This window comes from Excalfactoria chinensis, chromosome 2, assembly GCF_039878825.1.
Source record: "Excalfactoria chinensis isolate bCotChi1 chromosome 2, bCotChi1.hap2, whole genome shotgun sequence".
NCBI classification, from domain to species: Eukaryota; Metazoa; Chordata; class Aves; order Galliformes; family Phasianidae; genus Excalfactoria; species Excalfactoria chinensis.
In genome coordinates this window covers 124,766,873-124,789,556 of record NC_092826.1, presented here as the reverse complement: position 1 = coordinate 124,789,556, position 22,684 = coordinate 124,766,873, and the positions used below count along the sequence as shown (strand labels likewise).

The window sequence follows — 22,684 nt, the reverse complement described above, 5'->3', positions numbered from 1 at the left end:
TTAAAGAAACCACTACATGCCTACTCCACTCCCATTAAAAATATTGGAATCGGATGACACGATACAGTCTTTCTTACAAATAATACAGTTTGTGAGATAAATAATGACTGTAAGAAACCCAAGACAAAAAGCCTTGCTTCTGTTTCTGCAGACTGATACTATATTCTGAGTGCACACAGAGCCCAGAAACAAATGGCCCCAGAGCGCTACTAGGATAATTTCACTGATTTAGGTAATCAAAACAAATAGACAGCTCAACCAATCTCTGTCTTTATCAAAGCACTAAACATCTCCTTCGCTATAAAACACGTGATCTACTAAAACTAATTAAAAATTTTAAAACTGAAAGTAAATTAATCTCCCAACCACCATTTCCTGGCAAGTAGAAAACAAATGCTGTTGTACAATACCAAAAGATTCTGAGGCACCTACATCACTACTTTCGCTGTAAATAAATATCATCACAGAACAACTTATCAGAAAGAGCAATACAACAGACCAATACAGAACAACTCAACAGACTAACAACCATCTTTGCTATAATCAAGCATGAAACACAAAGAAATCCTCAAGATGAAAACTGAGCACCACGGTGCAACGTGAGACTTGGTTCAACAGTAAGACAAATTCCAAACCACAATGCGAGAAAGTGGTTTTTCTTGACAACAAAACATACGTTAATTTTCATGCAATAGGTAGACGTGTTTCAGAGACATAAGATACAGTATTTTGCAGTTTCATGCAAAACAGGCAGTACCTACCAACACAGAACATCCATACCCAGAAAACCAGAATCAACTATCTGCATGGACTGTACCTTTTTCTCCTGTGCACTTTTTCTTATGCTTTTGCAATTGTTAATTGCATTGTCATGCTAATGAAGTCTCACTGAATTATACAGTGTAATCTATCACAGTCTATGTCCATGAATTATAAAAAAAGAGGAAAAAGATGCAAGAAAAAAAAATAAAATCCATATATATGTCCACATTTCCAGCAAGCAGATCACCAGCTCCCACCTGGTGAGGAACACCAGCATTCAAATTCAGTTACGGCACAGCATGGAACACAAGCTAATAATCTCTACTGGATTTATTAGATTGGAATAAAAATTACAAGTGGCATGAAGGCAGAATAAAATGAGATAGAGAAGAAAAGGTGATTGTAATAAGGACAGTCTTTAACAAAAAGCAGTGTAGGAGACAACATATCAGTCAAAGAATTAAAATCCAGGATTTAAAAACAAAAAACAAAAACACAATTTACACTTTAAAACTGGTGTTGTTTAGTTGCTGGAGGAAACAGCAGAGCCTAAGATACTACTTTTTTGGGGCTTTCCTTAATGTTTAAGATGGGCTCAGAGGTTATACAACAATACAGTCATAACAGTACTGCTTTCTAGTTTTCTTACTACTTTAAGCAAAACTTTCTGTACTGAATGTCTACCGCGGCCTCCCCATCAAAACAATTCAGTCAATTTCAGAAACTCGGTGTTTGAAAATACTTTTTCCCAAAATCTTCTCTTCATAATTTCCTAACACCTCAGCATTAAAAATAGGATACAAAAATCTATTAAGAAATGGAAAGTTTACGATCTCACCGAAGTCATAATTTACAACTGACTAATAAAAAAAGAATGTTTAAAGTCTTAGAAGAGTGCAGTACAACTGCATACATTCGATGCTATTCAATAATATTCCAACTGCATGTTTGACCAATCAGGTTTTGTAGCTCTCTTAACAAGTAGTTCAAACAAAAACAACTTTTTAACTGTTACTTTTTACCTGCTGTAGATGCCCAAGTTTACCTTATCTTATAACCATTTTTTTTTCGCTCATTTTCTTTTAATTAAGATACTACACAATAAATGCATTAGCACACCATTATTTGAAGACTTTCATAGTCGAGAAATGGTAACTGTTAATATTTACACAAGAACTCAATAAGCAGTCACATGGAAACTTCGCAGAACTAAGTAGGTAAACCTTCACCCTTGAAGTATAATCAGGCATTTAAAATGACAGCACAGTAAACTGGTTCTCTTGAATTAAGAAACAACTACATGGTAAAATAGGTTTACTTGACTGAGTCTCTTCAAATACCTCATGAACTGAAATTGAAAAAAGTCCCGGAGTCCAAGCAAAGCAAAGGCATTATAGGGGTGGTTTTCACAATTCAGCGTGAAAGAAAAATACCTATAGTGGGGAGACCTGCTTGGTACTTTCAAGTCCTTTAAGTTGGTAAACTGCATTCAGGCTCTCTTGCATGTTTGGTTTTTTTTCAATCCATTTGTCCTCCATCAGAGTTTAACAAATACAAAGAGATAGTGTGCCACTCTTGTTTATTTACCTATTCTATGTCATTTCTGACATTACAGACCTTTGGCTTACCCCATACAAGAGTCTCTTTTTCAAGCCAAGATCCCTAAATTATTTACTCGTTCCTTATCGAGATGCCATTCCTTACCACTGCTCATTATTGCTGTACTTCCGCAACTCTTTCAGGTTTGCCATATCTGTTTTGAATAGAAACTCTTTTCCCTTTAATGTGAATTTCATTTGTCCTCTTACCACCTTGTCAGCAAAGGCTGGTGAGGTCTCTCAGCAGTTTTGACAGCTGATCCTCATAATAACTCACTGCATCACCTACCATAATCAGCAAACGTAGCCTCTGTTCCTCCTTTTTCTCCCCACATCATTTACAAATACACTGAATTGTATAAATGGCCATAATGCTGACTATTCCTAGACTCAATGGAAATCCTCATCACCGAGAGATGAGTATATATACTCATTATTTTTTGAGTTTTCTGTTGTTTTTTTGTTTGTTTGTTTTAAAGTCTTTTAATCAGCTACTAAACTTCATACAACCTCTTTGCTCATCTTCAGCCAGCTTAATTTAAGGGACTTCATGGAGTTATTTTATATAATACACTAAGGAAAAGAGGAGAAAAAAATGGAAAAAAAAAATCCAGTTGGTTGTCACTTCCCCTCAGAAAAGCTACACAGGTTTCCCAAAAACAAAAACCGTATTTTTTAGTTTATTTCCTTAAAATGGTTTCTTCCAATTTCTACAGAGATGCCACCCAATTTTAGTTCCAAAAGTTATGAAACAGAAATTGCACTAACACACCGGGAAAATGCAAGGCTTATTAACTTTAGCAAATTAATCCAGAACAATTACTTTAAAATATGGAGTACCGCCTCCAACAACAGTGTTATGAGATACTGAGAAGTATTTATGCTGGTCTGCATGCAGTATTACTGCCATGTGCTTATTATACACACCTATGCATCTTTGTATGCACGCAAATATGTACATGAGTATGCATTAAGCTTGACTTTAATTTTCCAGTTTTTATTCACTATCTTAAATCACTGCAGACAATAAATTTGAAACCTGATGTTTGTGTGCACACAAAAGGCTGCATTTGATGTATTGGTTGTAAAAGAGATTCTCAACAAAGAAAGAAAAATACAAATTGAAGTACAAAAAACATTATGCCCTTCGTACTTACTCTAACTGTGCTGGCTCTTTACAACTATAGGTTCACACTCTGTGGTGTTGACAAATGTAACCTTGCCCAACTTAAATTCATATGAAATGTTACTGTATATTTTCTGGTTCATTACTTCAATCATGACATCTTTCCTTCTGCACTCTTCCAGTGACTGCCTTATCCCTTCACCTCTAACTGCACATCTTCATTTGTATAATTTTTCAAATATAAAACTATAACATGTCTGTCAACTTTTATTTGCTGTCAAGATGTCAACCTCGGCCTCCTTGGCCTAGGTCAGCATTAGTTACCCATCTGCTAAATTTCCCAAACAAATCCATTAATTCTTTAGCTGGTATCACCGCATTTAGATGAAACACCCAAAAACTCTACAAGATTTTCTTTTAAATTCTTTCTTAAAACATGGTTCTGACGGCAGACGTGGGTTAGAGCACTGATGGACTAAAAGCACTTATGCTATTAGTCCCAGTATAATCAGTATTACTATGTACTTCCACTCAATAGAGACTGGACTATGAAATAATCAGGGGGAAACTCCAGCCACTATAATAATGATTGCACAACAAATACAATGTTTATTAACCTACTTTCCAAATAAATGATGGTTTCTTTCAACACTGAAAATAAGCGGGTCAATAACATTGCTTGCTATCTTAAACTCTTGTGATAGTTTACCTGAGTTGCAGCAACAACAGTAGTTATAGAAGGCGCAGTTGAAGGTGATAGAGCTCCCACTTGCTGCAAGTGGCCTGAAGCCTGCTGAGGTAAATGAGAACTGGAAACGGGAGTGCTAGATCCTGAGCCAGATACTGCATTTGGAAATGATACTGCTACATCATTGCTGCTAAAAATACCTGAAAAAAATTACAAAAATGATTACATGCATCTCTCTCCCCCCTCCCTCTTTTCTAGTAACCATGTAAATATGCAGTAGAAAATTAAACAAGACAAACAAGATTACTCAATATATAATGCAAAAAGTTCCTGTGTTGAATTTCTAACCATGCCAACTGATAAAAGCGCTCTCATCGTGTGACATACTACAATTCAGAGAACACAGACTGTCTCAGTTCTAAGTTTTACAAAGACACATGATGGATCAAATATTTTATGCGCATTAAAAACTACACTCAAATATTTAACCAGCAGATACTTTTGCTAAAATAGCTGCCTTCAGCTGAGTCTGCTATCTGAGAGTACCGTTTCAAAGAATTACTGTGAAAGTTGAAGTAGATAAGGAATAAAGTATTAGGCGGAACATACAGCATTTGAATACAAACATACTTTGAATTTAAAGCAACATTTCTGAATGACATACATTTGTTCAAAAAAGTAATTTTTGTAGCTACAGATTTCTTGTGTATTTTCAGAAAAAAATGACAGCAAATCTGAGGATCAAGCACTCAGATTTACTGGTAGAACTGGCATTTTGTTTGCTCACAAACTAGAACTCCATCTGTGATCTAAGAATGCTTGACTAGCATTTCTGCTAGAGCAGCCAATAAGTAAATGACTAAACATACTAACATTAGTCAGAAATGTATGGTAGCAACTTAAATTCTAAGAGTTCATACCCCTCAGTGAAGCCATTACTTCTGTTGATCTACATGCAGGGTAAAGTTCATGATATAGGCTCAGGGAAACACCCTACTGACCAGAAGCCCAGGACAAGAAGTAGTACCTGTCTATGAAACTGTTAGGCTCCACGTGCATTAGATAAGTGAGTTGTCAGCTGGCCAAGGAATATCAAGCATGGTAGCACTGAACTGCAGTTAGAGGAAGAGTGCCACAGGGAGTAAACAGAAGTAGAATGAACATGGTTAGATTAAAAAAAAAGCAACAGAAGTGAAATGCCAGTCAGAAGGCAAAGGGTGGAGCTAGTTTGTCACTTGTACAAATAATGATCTGAAGAAGGCAGTGACGGGAAGACAGGCAATATTTAAAAACCACTTGCCACCAAGCATTCCTTCTGAGCTCTGACAGTCAAGGAAGACTAACATCACCCAAACCCACACATACTGTACAAACACCAATGCATCTTAAATCCTCTGCCTGTATGAACTACCAAGAAAAACTGAAGAGGAAAGAAGCCAGACCTAGCAGAGAAAGGAGAGATGAACAGCCAGACACAAGCTGACAACATTAGCTCCCCTATCTAACCTAGGTTAGGTAAGGACTTGCAATCTTCTCCTCAACCTCTCCATAGCACAATTCCATACTTGCTCCACTTTTCTGCTCACCTTCATATCTTTCCTTCTTCCATTTAGCGTACTTTTCATGGTCATCTTTCCCTTCTTTTTTGTCACCATCCCCCTAGTCCCTAATTATGACATTACTAACATTTAAGATCCTGAAGGGTCCACATTGTTACAACCTTCTGCAAATTGTATCTGCCTCACCTAACTCACAGACAGTAAATTATATGAGTTCTGCACTAGATTTGTCTCTACACATTACCAACTGAACACAGTTAACAAACAGCCTTGCTACCGAGCCTATTCTTAAATGCAATATCCCACATTTTGAAAGTATCCCTAAAACAATTAAAGCCACACCATTTTTTGAGAATGATGAGATTCTCAGGTAACTACCCAGCTCTGTGGGTTTTAAAGTTAAAAATAAAGAAATAGCACAACTCAGATCAAATCACAGCACCTAGTCACTACAAATGCTACTGGTCTCATAAAGCATCAATTATCACAGGTGGAGAAAACAAACTTATTGGTGAAAGTCAAGTCGTAAAAAAGAAAGATATTTTGATATTTTGACAGAAAAGCAAAAACTCCCAAATTTTAAAGCACACTATTTTAAAATGATTCTTCATTCTCAGAACCTTATGAATTAAATAACTGCAGGGCTTCTGTTGCTTCTATTTTAATCATTAGGTTTATTCTTCCTCTTTAAAATGACCTGTTGGTATACAGGCAGATTTTATAAAACCATGGGCATCAAACTACTTCAAAAGAAAAACAGTACATTAGTTCACCAGGGCAATGAGGCAAGCTTTTTCCTCTTCTTTTTCGCCTTTATTACTGCTTTGTTTGCTTTTGAACACTTGCTATTCTGGTGTTGCAGAACACCAGAAAATACCACCTGTCCAGATACTCCAGGCTAAATACTTCCATTTAGCAACACCTTACTTAAAACACTAAGTCAGTGCACATTCTGGAAGCAGTCATGCAACCAAGACTTCATGCAGGCACTCAAACAACTGAATGCAGCACACATGAATCCCCAATTTCCCCACCATTCCAAAAAGAGCTGTACAAGAACTAAGTGCTTATCATATCAGAAAGTCAGGAAAGTACATATGTAAAATGTCTCAAGTCTATCAAGTTGTCCTTTTGTTCTCTGAAGGGTGAAAAATTACTCCGAATCAGTGAAGAATCATAACTGAACATAAACCAAAGTTATAAGTGCCAAACAAACCAATCGCCCTGAAGTTCTTCCCTACTACTGAAAAGTAGCAGCTGTAACTTATGACAAGTGGCACTGTGCCATTTGCCAGGGGCATAAACAGCATGATTAAATACAATCTTCAGTGTTTTAAATAGTACCCAATTCTTCAACTACACGTGGACATGCAGCACTGTCAGGGCAAAGCCCGACTATCCTTACCACTGCTGACACACACAAAGCATGACTTCAGGTAACAAGACATTAAATGCATGTACAGCCTGCGTTGCTGGACCAAAATGCTTAAGAAAAGGGCAATTGACAAACAAAACAAAATCATTTCTGAACAAGAAATAAGTGCCTGCTTAGCAAGGATGCACACTAATATAGAGCAGGGAACATATCAGATGATGCAGACTGGGAGAAAATGCAACCATTTTGCTGACAATCAATGATGAAACAAACAGATAATAGAAGAAATAGAAGAACATCAAGATTAGTGAGAACTAGCTGTGCAGCAACATGAGTCAAGAGGCACACAGGGCAATTTAAATAGTCTTATTTAAAACCTCAAAAAAGTAGTTCCATGAGCAGAAGTGGTAACAAATCAGATGAACTTTTCACTTTTTAACAGCGCTACATCAATAACCTACATTTCCCCACCACAACCCATGTGGCTGCAGTTGGACTACAGTGCGAAGGTTCCTTCCAGGTACCTGCTCTGTTTATCTGCAGTATCTACCATAGGTTGATGCCCTTAGTATTTGGTAAAAGCTTAAGAAATGACTTAATCTAGTTATACAGCTTTTTTAAAAATGTAAACTTTTACATTTACAGAATCTAAGGTTTGCCTTCCTACTTGGGGAGAAGCAGGTGGAGAGGGAATGAACTTCAGTCATGCAGCAAAGTTCACATAAACCAAAGAAAATCTCGCATTTTAAGAACAAGAACTCCTTCACACAAAAAAAGGATACTATATGTGCATTTCCAGTACTTCCATTTCCTGTGATGATCTCAAGAAATCAACCCCACCATGACAATTTTCTCTACAGAGCAAAATGAAAGTGCCCTTTAACGCTGTTGCCTGTTGATTAGTAACCAAATTTTATTTATTTTAAACAAGCAAGAACATGCTCTAATAGAACATTAACTGTGGGAGAATTATCACCTAGCTCATTAATTTGCAATATGGATTATATATAAGCTCAGTTGCACCTAATGGTAAACACAAGCAAATAAAAACCACTTATTGTGGCCAACAGCAGCTACACAGAGAAAGGCTTACGAAAAGGGCAGGTATGAAGTAAGATTCCTCTGGATAATCTCCCAGCCTTTAGAACCCTATGATTTCAGGATTCTGGGCCTGAAGCATGTAGCCTTGGGTTTGCTTCCAGCTCTGTCCCAGTGAATTCCTTGCAACCCTCTCTGAACCGATGTAAATTCCCACAGCGTGTCCTGTGGCAAAGCTGTACCACAGACAGACTGCGTGTGTGGGGAGAGGGACACCAACAACAGGGTGCTGCTACCAGTGACTGTGCAGGAGTCATCCCGGCAGTAGGATGTTCACAGGTATGAAACACTAAAGATGAAGGATCTGCAAGAATTGAAGGCAATCCAGGGAAGGGGTCCCAGAACAGGAATGGGTTGTGAGGAGTGGGGAGAACTTAAATGTCACAGTAGAAAAAGTGGCAGCATGCCTGTTGGCACACAAGTTACAATTACCTTTGCACAGAGTGTTTTGAAAACCTTAAAGAAATTCCAAGTTAACTTCTCCTCTTTTCCTCAACAAACAGGTTAGAGGAGAGTATGTTGTTCTGGCTTGTGCTTCCACCTGATACCATACATACCTGCGGGACACACGAGACACATCAGTGCAAAGCCAAAGTGCATCATTCCTGCCTCATCTCTCCAAAGCCACCCAGAATTACTAGCCAAATGGATTCGCCAAAATTCTCAGCCCCTGTAACTTTGCCTTCTCACTCAGACCTTTGCTTTCTTACAGAGCAGACTGTTTCCTCATACTTTCAGTAGAGGTGCATGGTCTTCTCTCTACCACATGCCTGGAACAGACCATTTGCACAGACAGGCTGGGAAACCAAAGCTTATCCCATTAGTCTGATCATGACAGACTCAATGCACCCCACCAGGGCCTGCAGAAATAGGCTCTAGGTCTGAGCTAACAGTCATTAAGGAACGGGGTCTTCTTGGTTCAAAGCTGGCACCACAAAAACCTATGCAATCGTTCACAAGTTCCAGGTGCCATCAATATTACAGCATCACATACTGAAACAAAGTGCAAAATTCTGAGATTATAAAGTGATTACTAATTTTAGGGTAGAACTGGTTTGGCCTTTATTCTTGCACAGAAACATCTTTTAATAGTTAACAGCATAAGTCATGCTTAATTTTACACAGGTTTTTCCTCCTACATCTTATTTCCCTTTTCACTCTTGTGCTAAGATAGCTATACAAAAAATAGCCCCAATGAAAGCATTAGCAGACATCACTCTAAAGAAAAGTTTCCTGATTATTTACTAGCTTTGTAATCACGAACCTCTAGGTCTTCTGATTTTCTAGAATAAATCTTTGAGATGCTTTGTAATGGTCAGCTTAAGGTTCACATCTATAACTAATTCAGCTTTAGAGAATAAAACGCATTAAAAATTTAATCTTTATTCTAGTATGATTCAACATTTTTTAAAGTACTCTTGTAGAAAAAGATCAGAAGATCAGTAAGATCCAGAGCTCCATGGTCAGATGTGAGACAATATCCTCAAGAATATAGAAATGACCTGAACTTCAAAGTACGTAAAAGCAGTGAAAGATCTTTGCAAGAAAAAGAAAACAGATACAGAAGAATAACTGATAAATAAAATCTGTAATTTTTATTTATCTGTTCACTTCAATTATGGTAATCCAAGACACAATTAAGTTACTCTAATATGGCTTATACTAAAAGTAGTATCAGCTCCACAAAACAAGTATGCCCAAGTAGGAACATGACATTTGAGAGAGAACCTGAGGGAGAGCTTTACATGTTAGCTTAAGATTCCTGAAAACCTACCTACTTCAAACCAGTCTGACAGGAATCTATCTACCTTAGTGCTGGAACAGCAAGTCAATGGAAACACTATATTCCTCTTCACTATTAACAGAATACCGAGTACTTAACTCCTTTAAATACTACAGCATACAGTAATAAGTTACACTACAGTAGTAGATTACACTCTTCAGGTGTAATCTGTCCTCTTAAAAAAAAAGCAACATCTATATTAAATTTTGCCAGCATTTATGCCAAGGCCAAGTGTGCAGAGCTGAAAACTTCATTTGCAAACATAGTGTCTTCTAAAGATTATCATAGTGCTAGAAGTTGCTTGATTGCTGCCTGTTCTGCACTACAACTGCCAATACTGTGATACAAAAAACAGTGTAAGACGGAACACATGAAAACAGACCTGAAAACAGGAAGAGGAATAAGAAATAAAACAGAGAGCAGACTTAACAAGTAAGGACAAAAGTAGCCAGAGAAAGCCTACAACCAACCATTACAATTTACAGCTAGCTCTAACATGAAATTACAACTGTCAGGTCATCACTCCCCATAGTCTTTAGTATGCTCTAAAATCCCCAGCAGACACGTATGCCTGCATTACCTCCTCCTGCTTTCCAGTGATAAAAGATGATGCAGAATAGATGAGACTTCAAGGTCAAATAAAAAAGTTTGACTGTCCAGAGTAAGACAAAGCACAAAGTTATCACATATAACTAAGTGAATAGCAGTGCAATTCGATTTTTTAAACAACATACATATATTTATTAAAAGAAGAAAAAAACAAAAAACATAAAACTGACCTGAATATCTACCAAAACCAAGAATCAAAGAACTGTCTCTTACTGGCAAAATTGCAGTGTGCCATTCCTGCCTTCACGTATCCTGACTCCCCTCTACTAAGACAGGTATTTTTATTGGAAGTCACAGCTTGCATGATGCTATTTTCTATTCCTCCTTTCTCATGTGTTCAAACCTTTTGCTATTATCTTTCCTCCTTTACTCTTGGTTGGCACCAAATTTGACTCATCAACTCACTGACATCACCTTTATAGTAAGCAGAGTTATCAAATAAACCTCTCTGTTTCAAACTTGTATTTGTCTCTACTCAAACCCAAACTCTCATTTTTTTCTTTTTTTGGTAATTTCTTGCCCATGTGCAGTCAGAAAACTCAGTGCAACAAAAATGAGCTCCTGATACATCGTCTCCTTTAAAACTCTTTCAGATAACCCAGACAGTCCTCATCAATCTCACATTTAACGTAAGTTCTAATACCTTCTTTTCATCCTGTACACATAGCACAATCTTTCCTTACTGTTCATACTACCAAGATCTCTACCTACCCTCACTGCTTACACTTCTGCCAAAAGAAGAATATGCAGAAACATTCCTGCAAAATGAGGTTGGAAGAGGAAGGAAGTAAGCAACTTCAAAATCTTACTGAGGGAAGCATGGGAAGGCAAATAACACACACACATGCACACCCCCGTGCACAGCAGGCAGATCAGATGATAAACCCTGTCATGTTCTAAAACAAACAAGTAGGTAATGTTACTCTGTCCCACAAAGTGTTCCTACAAAGCACTGTTATTGCTTGACAAGAAAGCTTACAATATTAAGTAACCACTTTCCATCTATGCTGTTTGAACTTCTACACTAGCGCTAGGAATACGGAACCAGTTTTACAAAATACTGTAATGTGGAAAGTCATAACAAATGGTGTTCCATCCATTTTTATTCTGCACTTCATGGTGAACTTAAACCTCTTCAACATCAAACAGCAAAAAAGCTCTGCTTATAAAACAGCAGAAACTCACCAAGTCCAAATTCAGCACACTTTCTCAGATACCCTTCAGATGTTTTACTTTTGTTCAGAAAAATGGTGAGCTTGCTTTCCTTCATCTCAAAGCTGGTTCAGAGCACTGTATACCTGGGAGAGTGAGAGGGAAACCCTATATCAAAAGGCAAAAAGCTAAACCTGTTTTACTAAAGCAAAGCAAACCCAGAGAAATTTCAGCATTTCTCATGACATGTAGACGAGAATTTCTTTATTTTTACAGAGACCTACCACTACAGACACCTGCCTAACATGTAATCCATGCCTCCAGCAGTGTGAAAAGCAGAAGTCCTATAAAATCTTAATGAATGCTAGCTTAAGATGCGAAGAATTTCAACATGCAAAGTTTAAACAATTTCTTTTGGATATGCTGCACTTCACACTGACAGAATTTACAATGAATACAGCACTGTTTTTCCTACATGCGTGTACAACAATAAGAAAATCATTCTATATGGCTGATATCGATTGAAAAAATACTCCAAAGTTCATTACTAGATTGCCTGCCACCATTTAAATACAACACTGAGAAATACACTTGATCGTCTTTAAAATTATCCTCACAAGATCATTTTAACTGTATATATTCCCACTGAATCTTTCAGTAACTTGTGAACAAAGCTATGAGTATTTCCCATAAATGAACAAAAGCCTTGAAAAAGTAAATTTAATAAGATTTCCACAAGCTACGAGTGAATACACAGCTAGGGACACAAAGCCAATACTCAATCCTAGAGGGAAACTGCAATCAGATACATTAAAGATTCGATATTGCCCCCTCTGAAATTGATAGTACTGTTACCAGTGACACAAATGGCAGCACTGGGCTGCCAGAACAAAGAATGGACAAAACAAGGATACCTTCACATGCATTACTTGTAGTAATTTAAGTAGTCAGGAAGGTAAGTGAGAGAATTCCTGAGGCAGATACCACTATAACACACCTATGAATGGAGCACAGAAGAAGAACTAAAAACACTATTCACAAAATTAAAGAAAAGAATCTTAGAACTAGAATAAAACTGTTATCATTTTACTGCGCACATACAGAAAGATCATAAAAAGAGAACTGAGGAACTATTGACCTATCAGGCTCCTGCAGACAATCTACAAAGTTTTCACTCAAGTACTGAACAATTGACTCACTGCAGACCTGTATTTCACCCAATCAATAGAATATGCAGACCTTCAATCAGGATTTTCTACAAAAGGCTACCCTTTGGGATAAATGAACCTCTGAAAAAGATTCTAATATAACTTACCATTATGTATGGTATTCATCAACTTCGAGAAAGCTTTTGAGTTAGGAGAAAAAGGGCTTCATGTTAAGATCATGTTTAACAGACACACAAAAGAATATATGTATAGACAGGAATTTCAGTGAACAATAATATACCTGAATAAATCTTTCTTGTATTAGAGCTCTGATCATTTACAGTAGCTCAAATTGTAAAATGGATTTATTTCTACCCACTATAATTTTTTACTCGTGTTTCTTTTGTCAGTGTTTGTTAGCTTTTAAATGCCTGATATAATAAGAATGTTCCAGCACGTGCCAATTAGCTGCATTCTAAAGCTACCATTACAAATAAAAAGTCAAATACATCCCAGTCACATTCAGTCTCCCCAGCAAAAAACTGATTTTAATTTCATCGTCAACAACCAATTTGGAAACTTAAACTGAAGCTGACATACTAGTTTTAATCACGAGGCATCCTTCTGCTTCACTGATAGACTGAGCCCAACTCAGTAGTTGTGAAGTTTAACACAAAACAGCATTTCTCCCGGTCTTGGGGAGATCACTGACGAAGAACTCAGTTGAACAGAGAGGAAGAACTCCAATGAACAGAGAGGAAGAACTCCAACCAGTGGCAGACAAAGGAAGACGCTCACACGAACTTTTCTTCCAGGGCTTTTCTTTTTTTGCCACCTAGAGAATCACAGTTCTCTGACCATGAAATGACCATGGACACACTCAGACCCTCTGCAAGCAATCACTGCAGTTCAGCCTACACGGTAATCCAGCACCTGGATGTCCAGTTACGAAGAGATGGCAGTTGTGCTGATGGCACACCTCCTCCACTGACACCACCATTTTATTCATACTTAAGAATAACAACCTCATGACTACAACATCATTTTCTTTTCCATTTACCGTTTCACTTTCCCACATCATTAATGAATAAGGAGCTCAGCACCTCCATCTGTTTAGACCAGATGACAGAATGGCAGAGGGTAGTGAAATCTCTGCGGTGTTTCCATGGGTGAACTTCCAGCTGCACCAGTCCATGAGGTCTCACTGTTAAAAATGCTCATCACCTAACAGGGTAACTGACTTTTACACCTTGTTCTTTTCTCCTTTATTCTCCCCACAACAACTTCAAAATAATAATAATTGAAATAAAGACTATTTTAACTTTTGGCATTGATTCAAGAAAGTTACAGCACTGATCTGGAAGTAATAATTTTTTTTTTTTTTTAATTGTTTTTTTACATACTGCCTAATCTTGACTAACTACACAAAGGTAGAGTGTTTAGAAATTGTCCTTATATCTACAGTTACTAAGAGTAAACAGCAATACTGACTGTAATTGCCAGCATTACAGACCAGGTCTACAATGTAAAATATAATGGTTTCAAAAAACCCTGATTTGGGATGTTTTTGAAAACTGGTGAATCTGATAAAAATGAGTCATTTTAATCAACCCAATCAACAGTTTTCAAAGAGCTTGTAACACTGTACAGCACACTTAAAAATGAAAACTATTGCTTTAACATGGCCCCAAAAAATATATCTATCTTACAAAAATGCACAGAGCTAATATGGCCTTATTGTGTTCATACAAATTAAATTCTTGGGCCTAATTCTGCCTCAGGTGTAGAGGACATGATTCAACTGCTGTCCGCTACCCTTACAAGCTGAATCATTTCACCCACACTTACTCTGCAAAGCCTTTATTTGATTACAATACCATCAATTCGTTCCAGTTACGCTCAGTCTTTCTTTACTAAGGAAATTTTCTTTCAAATTTAAAGAGATAGGATTTTTTTAATTATTATTTTTCTTACACGAGGACACTCTGGATTGCCTGAAGCTATACTTTCGGGTCTTGTTTCTCTAGAAGTATACAGCACAGTGACTACTAGACTGTCACATCATGTTCCCAAACATCACTCAGACCTCTCCCAGAGTTTCCAATCAGGATGCACCAGATATACCTCAGTGAATAATTTACTGCTACAAGACACATACTTTACGGACAAATTAGGAAGAGATGCAGTTGAAGAGCTGACAAAACAGTTCCATAGACCCAGTCAGCACTATGGTTAACACAAGTAGCTGTCTGGCAGCTCACAGTCATAACTAAAGGCAAAGTGAGACAAACAAGCTGCTGTATAATTCCTTCCAACTGCAACTATTAAACATGGAAAAAAAGTTGTTTTAACATTCATAGTATACTAAACCCATAAAAGAACGGTGCCATTTCCAGGACACACATTAGAATTTAATAGTCTCTTGCTGTACTTATCAGAATGAGATTTTCATGATAAGTACATGGAACAATGAAATAAGTATGGCCTAGAAAGATTCACTTTTATCTTTGCTTTGAAACTTTTTTTTTCTTTTTTAAAATAGTTAAGATTCCTGATAGGAAGTAAAGATACAATACCTCCTCATAGCATGCAAGTATCAAGTTTACTTGTCATGTTTCAGTTATTAGCGGCATAAATGGTAACAAAAAAATTAGAGAAATAATGAGGAAGAACAATCACTGATATTCAGCCTACAGGTGAGACGAGGAATCCTAGCAAACACGGGTTCTGTTTAACCTAATTCCTTTCAAACAAACCATCCGAATGCAGACCGCATCTGGCCATGGCCAACACCAGATCAGTGCTCTCTGTACGTCCTGTCCAACATGACAAACAAAGCCCATCCTAGGCTCTCCCAGCTTTCAAAAAGAACAGAAGAACTGTTCCTCTACCACTACACGCAAACCAGATGAAAAAGAGCTTCTGCCTGGGCTCCTGGTATAACAGCTTCTAGTGGAAGTTATCCTTTCCCGACTTTCCCTCACTGAAGAACGACCCCAGCCACCCAGCTTTCTCCTGCAATCACAGCCAAGCCTCTGAACTCCAATATGTTGATGTGCCAAGAAAGATGAAGAATGGTGAACAGTAATCATACAGGTTTTTGGCAAGTGCACATTCACTCCTCCATTTTCCATCTCTGCTCCCTTATGAACTTTCTTCTCAGTCATAGCTGAGTCCTTCCTTTGAAAGCCTCACCTTATTCTTATTGCTTGCCTTAAAACTCATAACTATTATTCCTCAGAATCAATGCTCTTCAAAATGTCAGGAATACTTTGCTACTTCCAGCTTACTCATTTCAAAATACATTAGAATTGACTGTATATCAATACGTTCATCTGCACTGCCATCCTTTTACTGCTTGTTAACTGTTCTTAAGAGAACTGTTTTTGCATACAAAAGTAAAGGTCCCCCAAAAGGATGTTATTTGCCCTAATGAGGCACTGAATCCTTCAGATTAGGAATTAGTCTGTGATAGTTACCATAAACTTTCTGTTCTTTTAAACCCGCATTTGGGATTTTTATATGAAAGCTAACTATGTTAATGACTTATGGGTAGCTTTTTTGTTTGTTTAAGAACTAACTTATAACTTCTAGTTATTCCTATCAAGAAAATCTTTTCATAAATGTACAAATAAGCAATGGGAAATAGGTATAAAACAAGTCACATTGTCAAGTACAACCGATATGAGAAGATTACGCATGCACAATCCTCAGATCCACACTGATATTGAGCTCCATTTCCACTTTCCATGAATCTCTTCTACATTAACATTCTTAGAGCTGTACAGTTCTAGAGGCCAGAGAAACATCACTGTTTTGGACTTTTAAACTCTAGTTTCTTCAAGTCACTTATTCTAACAAGAAATCTCCTCAGGATGTATATATTTTTATTTTTCATCAAATACACTGCACTGCTGCAAAAATATTTTTCCTCATAAAAACATAAGGCAAACTAGGCCCCTTTCATAATTAACAGCTTTTTGTTTAGTATTATTCTTAGGGCCTCCTTGCAGTCACCACAGGTCATCTACAAGATCTGACACCACAAAAAAGGAATTCTAATCAAAAGCTAAATAAAAATTAAAACTATGGTAAGAGTAATACAAAGCAGTAAGTTTACAACTAAACTAGTTAAGTCCCACTTCAGTTCAAATTGACAAAAATTCCACTCCAAAGTCCAGAACAGGACTGGAAATGAAGCAGCTTTTCCAACATACGTGATAGTTTGTTTCACTTACTATACTCACATTCCTACCACACAAACTCTTACATGAACTTTGCTAAGTATTTTGACAGTATACTTCCTGCATACAGCATACTTTTATATAGAACTCCTACAGCATTTTTGAAACTATGCCTAATGCTCCTGAAAGAGAGGTTTATTTGAATAACCTTCTGGAAATACATTGTCGGTATATCTAGACAATTTTATGCATTTTATTTAAGCTAGGGAGATTTACTGAAAACGAGCTCACATCCAGATGAATCATCACAAGGATCCTGCAGCCAGCTTTTAACCAACTAGCTGAGGTAACATTTGTAAAGCATCAGGAACTGACATACAGTTAAAACACACTGGGATATGTTATCTCTCAGTATGGCTAAGTCAAATCATTATGTCTGGACAGACACCGGATTCTACAGTGCCAAATGCAGACTATTCAGTGGGTGTGGTAGGACAGTCCCAGCTAAGACTGGCAGTGCATCAGCCTTCAAGCTGGTATGGGGCCTGCCCTTATCCTGTTACAAGAGAAACACTGTCTTCTCCAGCCTGACACTGGAAGTTTGAACCTCCTACTTCGTCAGCATCGCAATGTAGCAAAGTTGATGTTTGTCTGTGTTCCAAGAAATCCAGAAAGATCGTCTCTTCCCTGTCACAAAAGGCAGTGCACACCCCTTTAACCACTGCGGGCTACATCTTGTTTTTCAGTGTGAACTGCCTTAGTTTCAGCTGGAACAGAACTGTTCTTTTTAGTAGTATGATACTATGGTTTTCTTCCAGAAACAAAGTGAAGTTAGTAACACACTGTTGTTTAAAGTTATTCTAAGCAGTGCTGGACAGAGCCAAGGCTGTTCCAGTTTCTCAGCTTATACTAACAAAGGACTGCAAGGGCATGGAATTAGGACAACTGACTTAACCTGGCCAAAAGGATTATTCCATACCATACCACATCAGGCACATCATGCAGAAGGATAGTTCTGAAGAGGGTGGGAATCCATCTAGCTCACTTCCTCTCACTAGGGGACAGATGGGCATCTGTTGGTGGGTGGTGAGCAACTGCTTGTGCATTACTTGTTATATACATTCATATATATATATGAATATATATATAACTACTACCCTTTTCCTTTCCTGTATCTTAGTAAATAGTTTTACCTCAGTGCATGAGTTCTATGTGTTTGTTTTTTATTCTCTCCCCCCATCCTGCTGGAATGCGGGGGAGTAAGTAAACAACTGTGTGGTGCTGAGCCACCTGCTGGGGTTAAACCACAACAGGAGTTCATGCTGCCACTCCATGGACTGCTGTTTTGACTCTGCCTCATCATGGTAACACCACATTCTGCCACCAGTAACAATGTAATACAAGAAACTGTCACCTTCAGCCTCACAGTGACTCAACAAGTCCTTACAAACTTGTGCATGCTGTACCTTTTTTTCCTGTGTGAGCATTTGTGAGACCCACCTGGTGCAAACTTTGTGATAATTCAACACTGCCAGCATCGTTTTCAGCACTTTGAAGCTAATATTCATGTCCTTACACAGATTCCTGGTCATAAGAGGCTGATACACGTGGATGAGCTGATGAAGATGCTCTTCATTTCGTGGTGCAACAGCTGTCATCCAGTACGCGGCTTATCTTTCACATCACTGCCACCACTGTTGAAATGAACCACCCACCACCTCACTGTGCTCAAATTCACTCTTAGGTTTCTATAAACATTCAGTAACAGTCAATGAATATCAGTGCATGCCATTTTGTTCAGCATGGAGAAATTCAATTCCACCCCTTTGCTTTATCTGCATTTGCACGTCAGATGCCATTTTGTCAGATGGCCCCTCTGCTGCCATTTGTCACATGGCAACAAAATGTAATGGAATACTGGAGGGAAGGTTCAACCTCTACTGTCATTAACATCTGCCTCTGACATGATAGGCCAACGTAACAAAATAGGAGGCGTTACTTTCAGAGCAGACACGGTATTTCACCACAGAGCAAGAATTTCTGCAGTATACATGCCCCAACATAATGCCAAACTACACACACAGTACCACACAACAGCACAAGCTACTGCAACCTTCAAGAGGCTTAGCTCTCAGTCATTTCGCTCTCATGCAACCTGGTTAAGAGTAACATAAATTATTTGAATTACAAGGAAGTACAGGAAAATGGGGAGTTGATAATCACATACTTGGTCTATGTGTTTAAAAACAGGCAGAGCTTCTGGGAGATGCTGTACATCAAAGCCTGATTCTGTCTGCTGCAACTCTTAATGGGTTTGTCTTCATTCAAAGACTCTCAATTAAAACCTCAATTATTTCAAGGTATCTGGTCTTCCTTACACTACTGCATTAATTTAGGGGTTTAACTGGCACTGGTTTTTAGTGTAGCTTGCACTTTCTTTTAAAACTTTATAGTCTCAGAAAGGATTAGGATAATCTACTACAGGCTCTGGACATCAGTCTCTTACACAGAAGGTAGTCATTCTGATCTTAATCCTGAAACAACTTTCACCCAATTTAACTTCTGATACTGGGGCTCTTCTCTTCACATCTAATAAATGTAATACTTAACCACTGGGTACAATTCCTTCTGATTTTAAAAACCTGACTGTAATGCTATCACCTCCGACTGGGAAAATCAACTACAACAGAAGTTTCACCACATGAACTGGATAGTCTTTGCAGTACAAAACCACTGCAAATACACCACTTACTTGTTTCCAGCTACATTTGCTTTCTTTAAAAGACCTGAAAGTCTGTAAGATCTGAAAAGTACAACTTTCAAGGCAGAGTAAACAAAAAAACCCAAACCACAGCCAATTTTACAGTCAAGCCTCATCCTTCCCTGCCCCCACCCACACACTTTTTATGTTCTCCTGTCACCTTTAACAGATTTTATGGAGTTAAAAGACTGATGGCTATCTTGCATTCGACTTACAAGGAATGCTGTACTCCAGTAAATTGACTCCAGATGCTGAAAAATGTTCACACTCAAAGTTGTACATTTTAATTCTTAAAAATACAGGTATTTACAAAATGATATAAAATGAAGGCATTTCAGTAAGTTTAATTTTTAAAGATTTTCAGAAATAGACACTGCAAGTACGGAAACAAGTCCCATAGCTCACAACAGTTTCCACACAGCAACAGAACTGCATTTAAGATTTACTTGTCTTCCACAAAAGACATACATGTTTAAGGAAACATCAAGTCCTTTCAAAGACATCTGATAGAAATTTGATTTGTTCCAGTGTCTTTCTATTCCCCTCTATAAAGACTAATTCTTAGCTTTACAAAACAAGCTGAAGAACTAACACAACCCAAGCACACAACTAAAACTCCTTTCACACATACCTTTTGTTGTTGTTGTTTTAATATAATAGTGATAACATTTCATATTCGCTGTATCTGCAAAGATACTCAACTCCTGGAAGAGCAGACTGTTTTGTTCACTATGCGGCAACAACAGCAACACTGCCAGTCAGTTTCCAGCTATACCGTGTAGCTTAACTTCATTACCCACACATAAAAATAAGTGAGTTTTTATTGAGAATTCAAGCCTAAACCTAAGGATAATATACATGGCAGATTGCAGGCTTAAATGTTAAGTGTAACTAAAGAGTACAGTTTACCAAAACAAGGTTGAGATTTAGAAAAACTCCCCTCACCAAACACCAAAGATTTGTAGCTGCATTTGGAAAACATTAAGCAGAGCAATTAGCTAGCTCTTATGCCCAGTTCACTTTCTTCTCTACTAGCACAGACGCAACTAACAAAGTATTCCTACAGATACTGTACAGTTGCACAAACATCAATTTTAGATGCCAATTTTGCAAACCATTTGTTATAGGTAAATATTTGCTATTTGTTGCTGATTATCAGAGCACATCAGCTTAAATAAATGTACAGAGGTATGATATGTTTTGCAGCGTAACTAGAAACCAACATGCAGAGTCATGCCATAATTTTGGAGTCTAGTTTCAAGTATTTAATCTTCAAAACTTCTATTTTAACCTGATGGACATTTACGCTTTCACACAGCAATTAACTGGTCAGGTAAAATCTCACTTCCACAGCTGTCAAGAACTTCTCTAATATAAGCTGGCCTAAACAGCCTGACATGCAATCCATACCTTAGTTAGTAGAATTTACCTTCCACTCCTTGGGAAGCATAATCACTTCAGAAAGCCCTGCTTTCACTCAATTTATTTTTCTACAGCTCTTTATGAAAACTGTCCTTTTTCCTTTTTTTTTTTTTTTTAAATCAAGTTTTGTTTCAAAACAGAACTTCTATAGTTTCAAAAGCCTGGCAGCACTGGGAGGGCAGCTGATGCACAACAAACAAAAGAGCCAAGAAGCCAAAAGATGTCCGGCAGGGATGGCTGAGCACCTCCTGCCAGCAGCAGCCCAGCTAACTAACTGCACTGGGTCCATATTTATTTTTCTGCCACAACACAGTGAGCACTGAGAAGTTCTTATCAGAAATTATCAGTTCTTTCTGCACAACAATTATGATCACACTGACCCATAACTGTGAACTGAAACATTCCCTAAGAGTTTAAAGGTTCTCTCTGAAAAAAGAGATTTGAACAATCATGTTCTCTGTATGCCTCAACTATCCCACATTTATTCACTAGGAGGAAATAAATACCACTATTAAATATAGTACACTGATACATTATCTATGGAAACATTGAAGGAATATAATTTGTGTATCACTTTTTGACAAGTATCACAGGGATGAGAGTAGCATCTTTTTGAAAAGCATCTCAACTTGAACTTTGGACAGAAACTAGGCCCTGTGTGTCTCCTACACAGTCTGCTTAGTTCTAAAAGTCCCTAATATCTATCTAATATCTATTAGAATCAGATAGAAAGGACAAATTGTTACTATCTGGAATACTCTGTATTAAGTAATACTCTGTAACACAATCAAATTTCTTGCGGATAAAACATAATAGCGCAAATTGCTTCAGAATAATTTTACTTATCCCTCAATAGATTTAGCTTGTAAATCAAAGACTAGAGGGGAGTTTAAACATAACTTCTTGAGGACTCAGCCACAAGCTCTGAGGGCCTCAATCTCAATCAGTTACTTATCTATTTAAAAGCTCAACATTGTCTTACATCACCAATAAGACCATGACCTTAAAAGTAAGATCATCTCCTTGCACAGGAGCATAATGCCCAGCAGAAGCATCATCATTGCTCAAACCAGATGAGAAAGAAGAATGAAATATATTACCGAATGCTCCAACACAGTCAAACTCCTACATAAAGCTGAAAATTTATCTGGATAAGGCGTAAGATAATCCCAAAGGGGCCCATGCCAAAAAACACGCACTGTTTCTAAGTCAGAATTTCCAATACTGCTATACTGAAGTACAACACTGGGTTTGGACAGGTCTTTTACTGTAAAAACTACTTAGCATTCCTAGCCAGAGCATACAGACAACTGGACAAGAACAGAACACATCTGATGGAGAGAAAATAACATAGGAAACAGTAAGGTTGTCTCAACTGTGACAAAGGAATTCCAGAAGGTGGGTAGAGCACACATTCTG

The 22,684-nt window shown here is 37.7% G+C and overlaps 1 protein-coding gene across 5 annotated transcripts in view; it reads right to left on the bottom strand.

Annotated features, from left to right (window-relative positions):
- MLLT10 (MLLT10 histone lysine methyltransferase DOT1L cofactor) overlaps positions 1-22,684 on the bottom strand; it is a 121,497-nt gene that overhangs the window by 31,327 nt on the left and 67,486 nt on the right. For all 5 annotated transcript variants that reach the window (XM_072330362.1, XM_072330361.1, XM_072330365.1 and 2 more), the window contains one exon: positions 4,196-4,374. In XM_072330362.1, the coding sequence (XP_072186463.1) occupies positions 4,196-4,374 (179 nt within the window). The remainder of the gene's footprint in view (positions 1-4,195; positions 4,375-22,684) is intronic.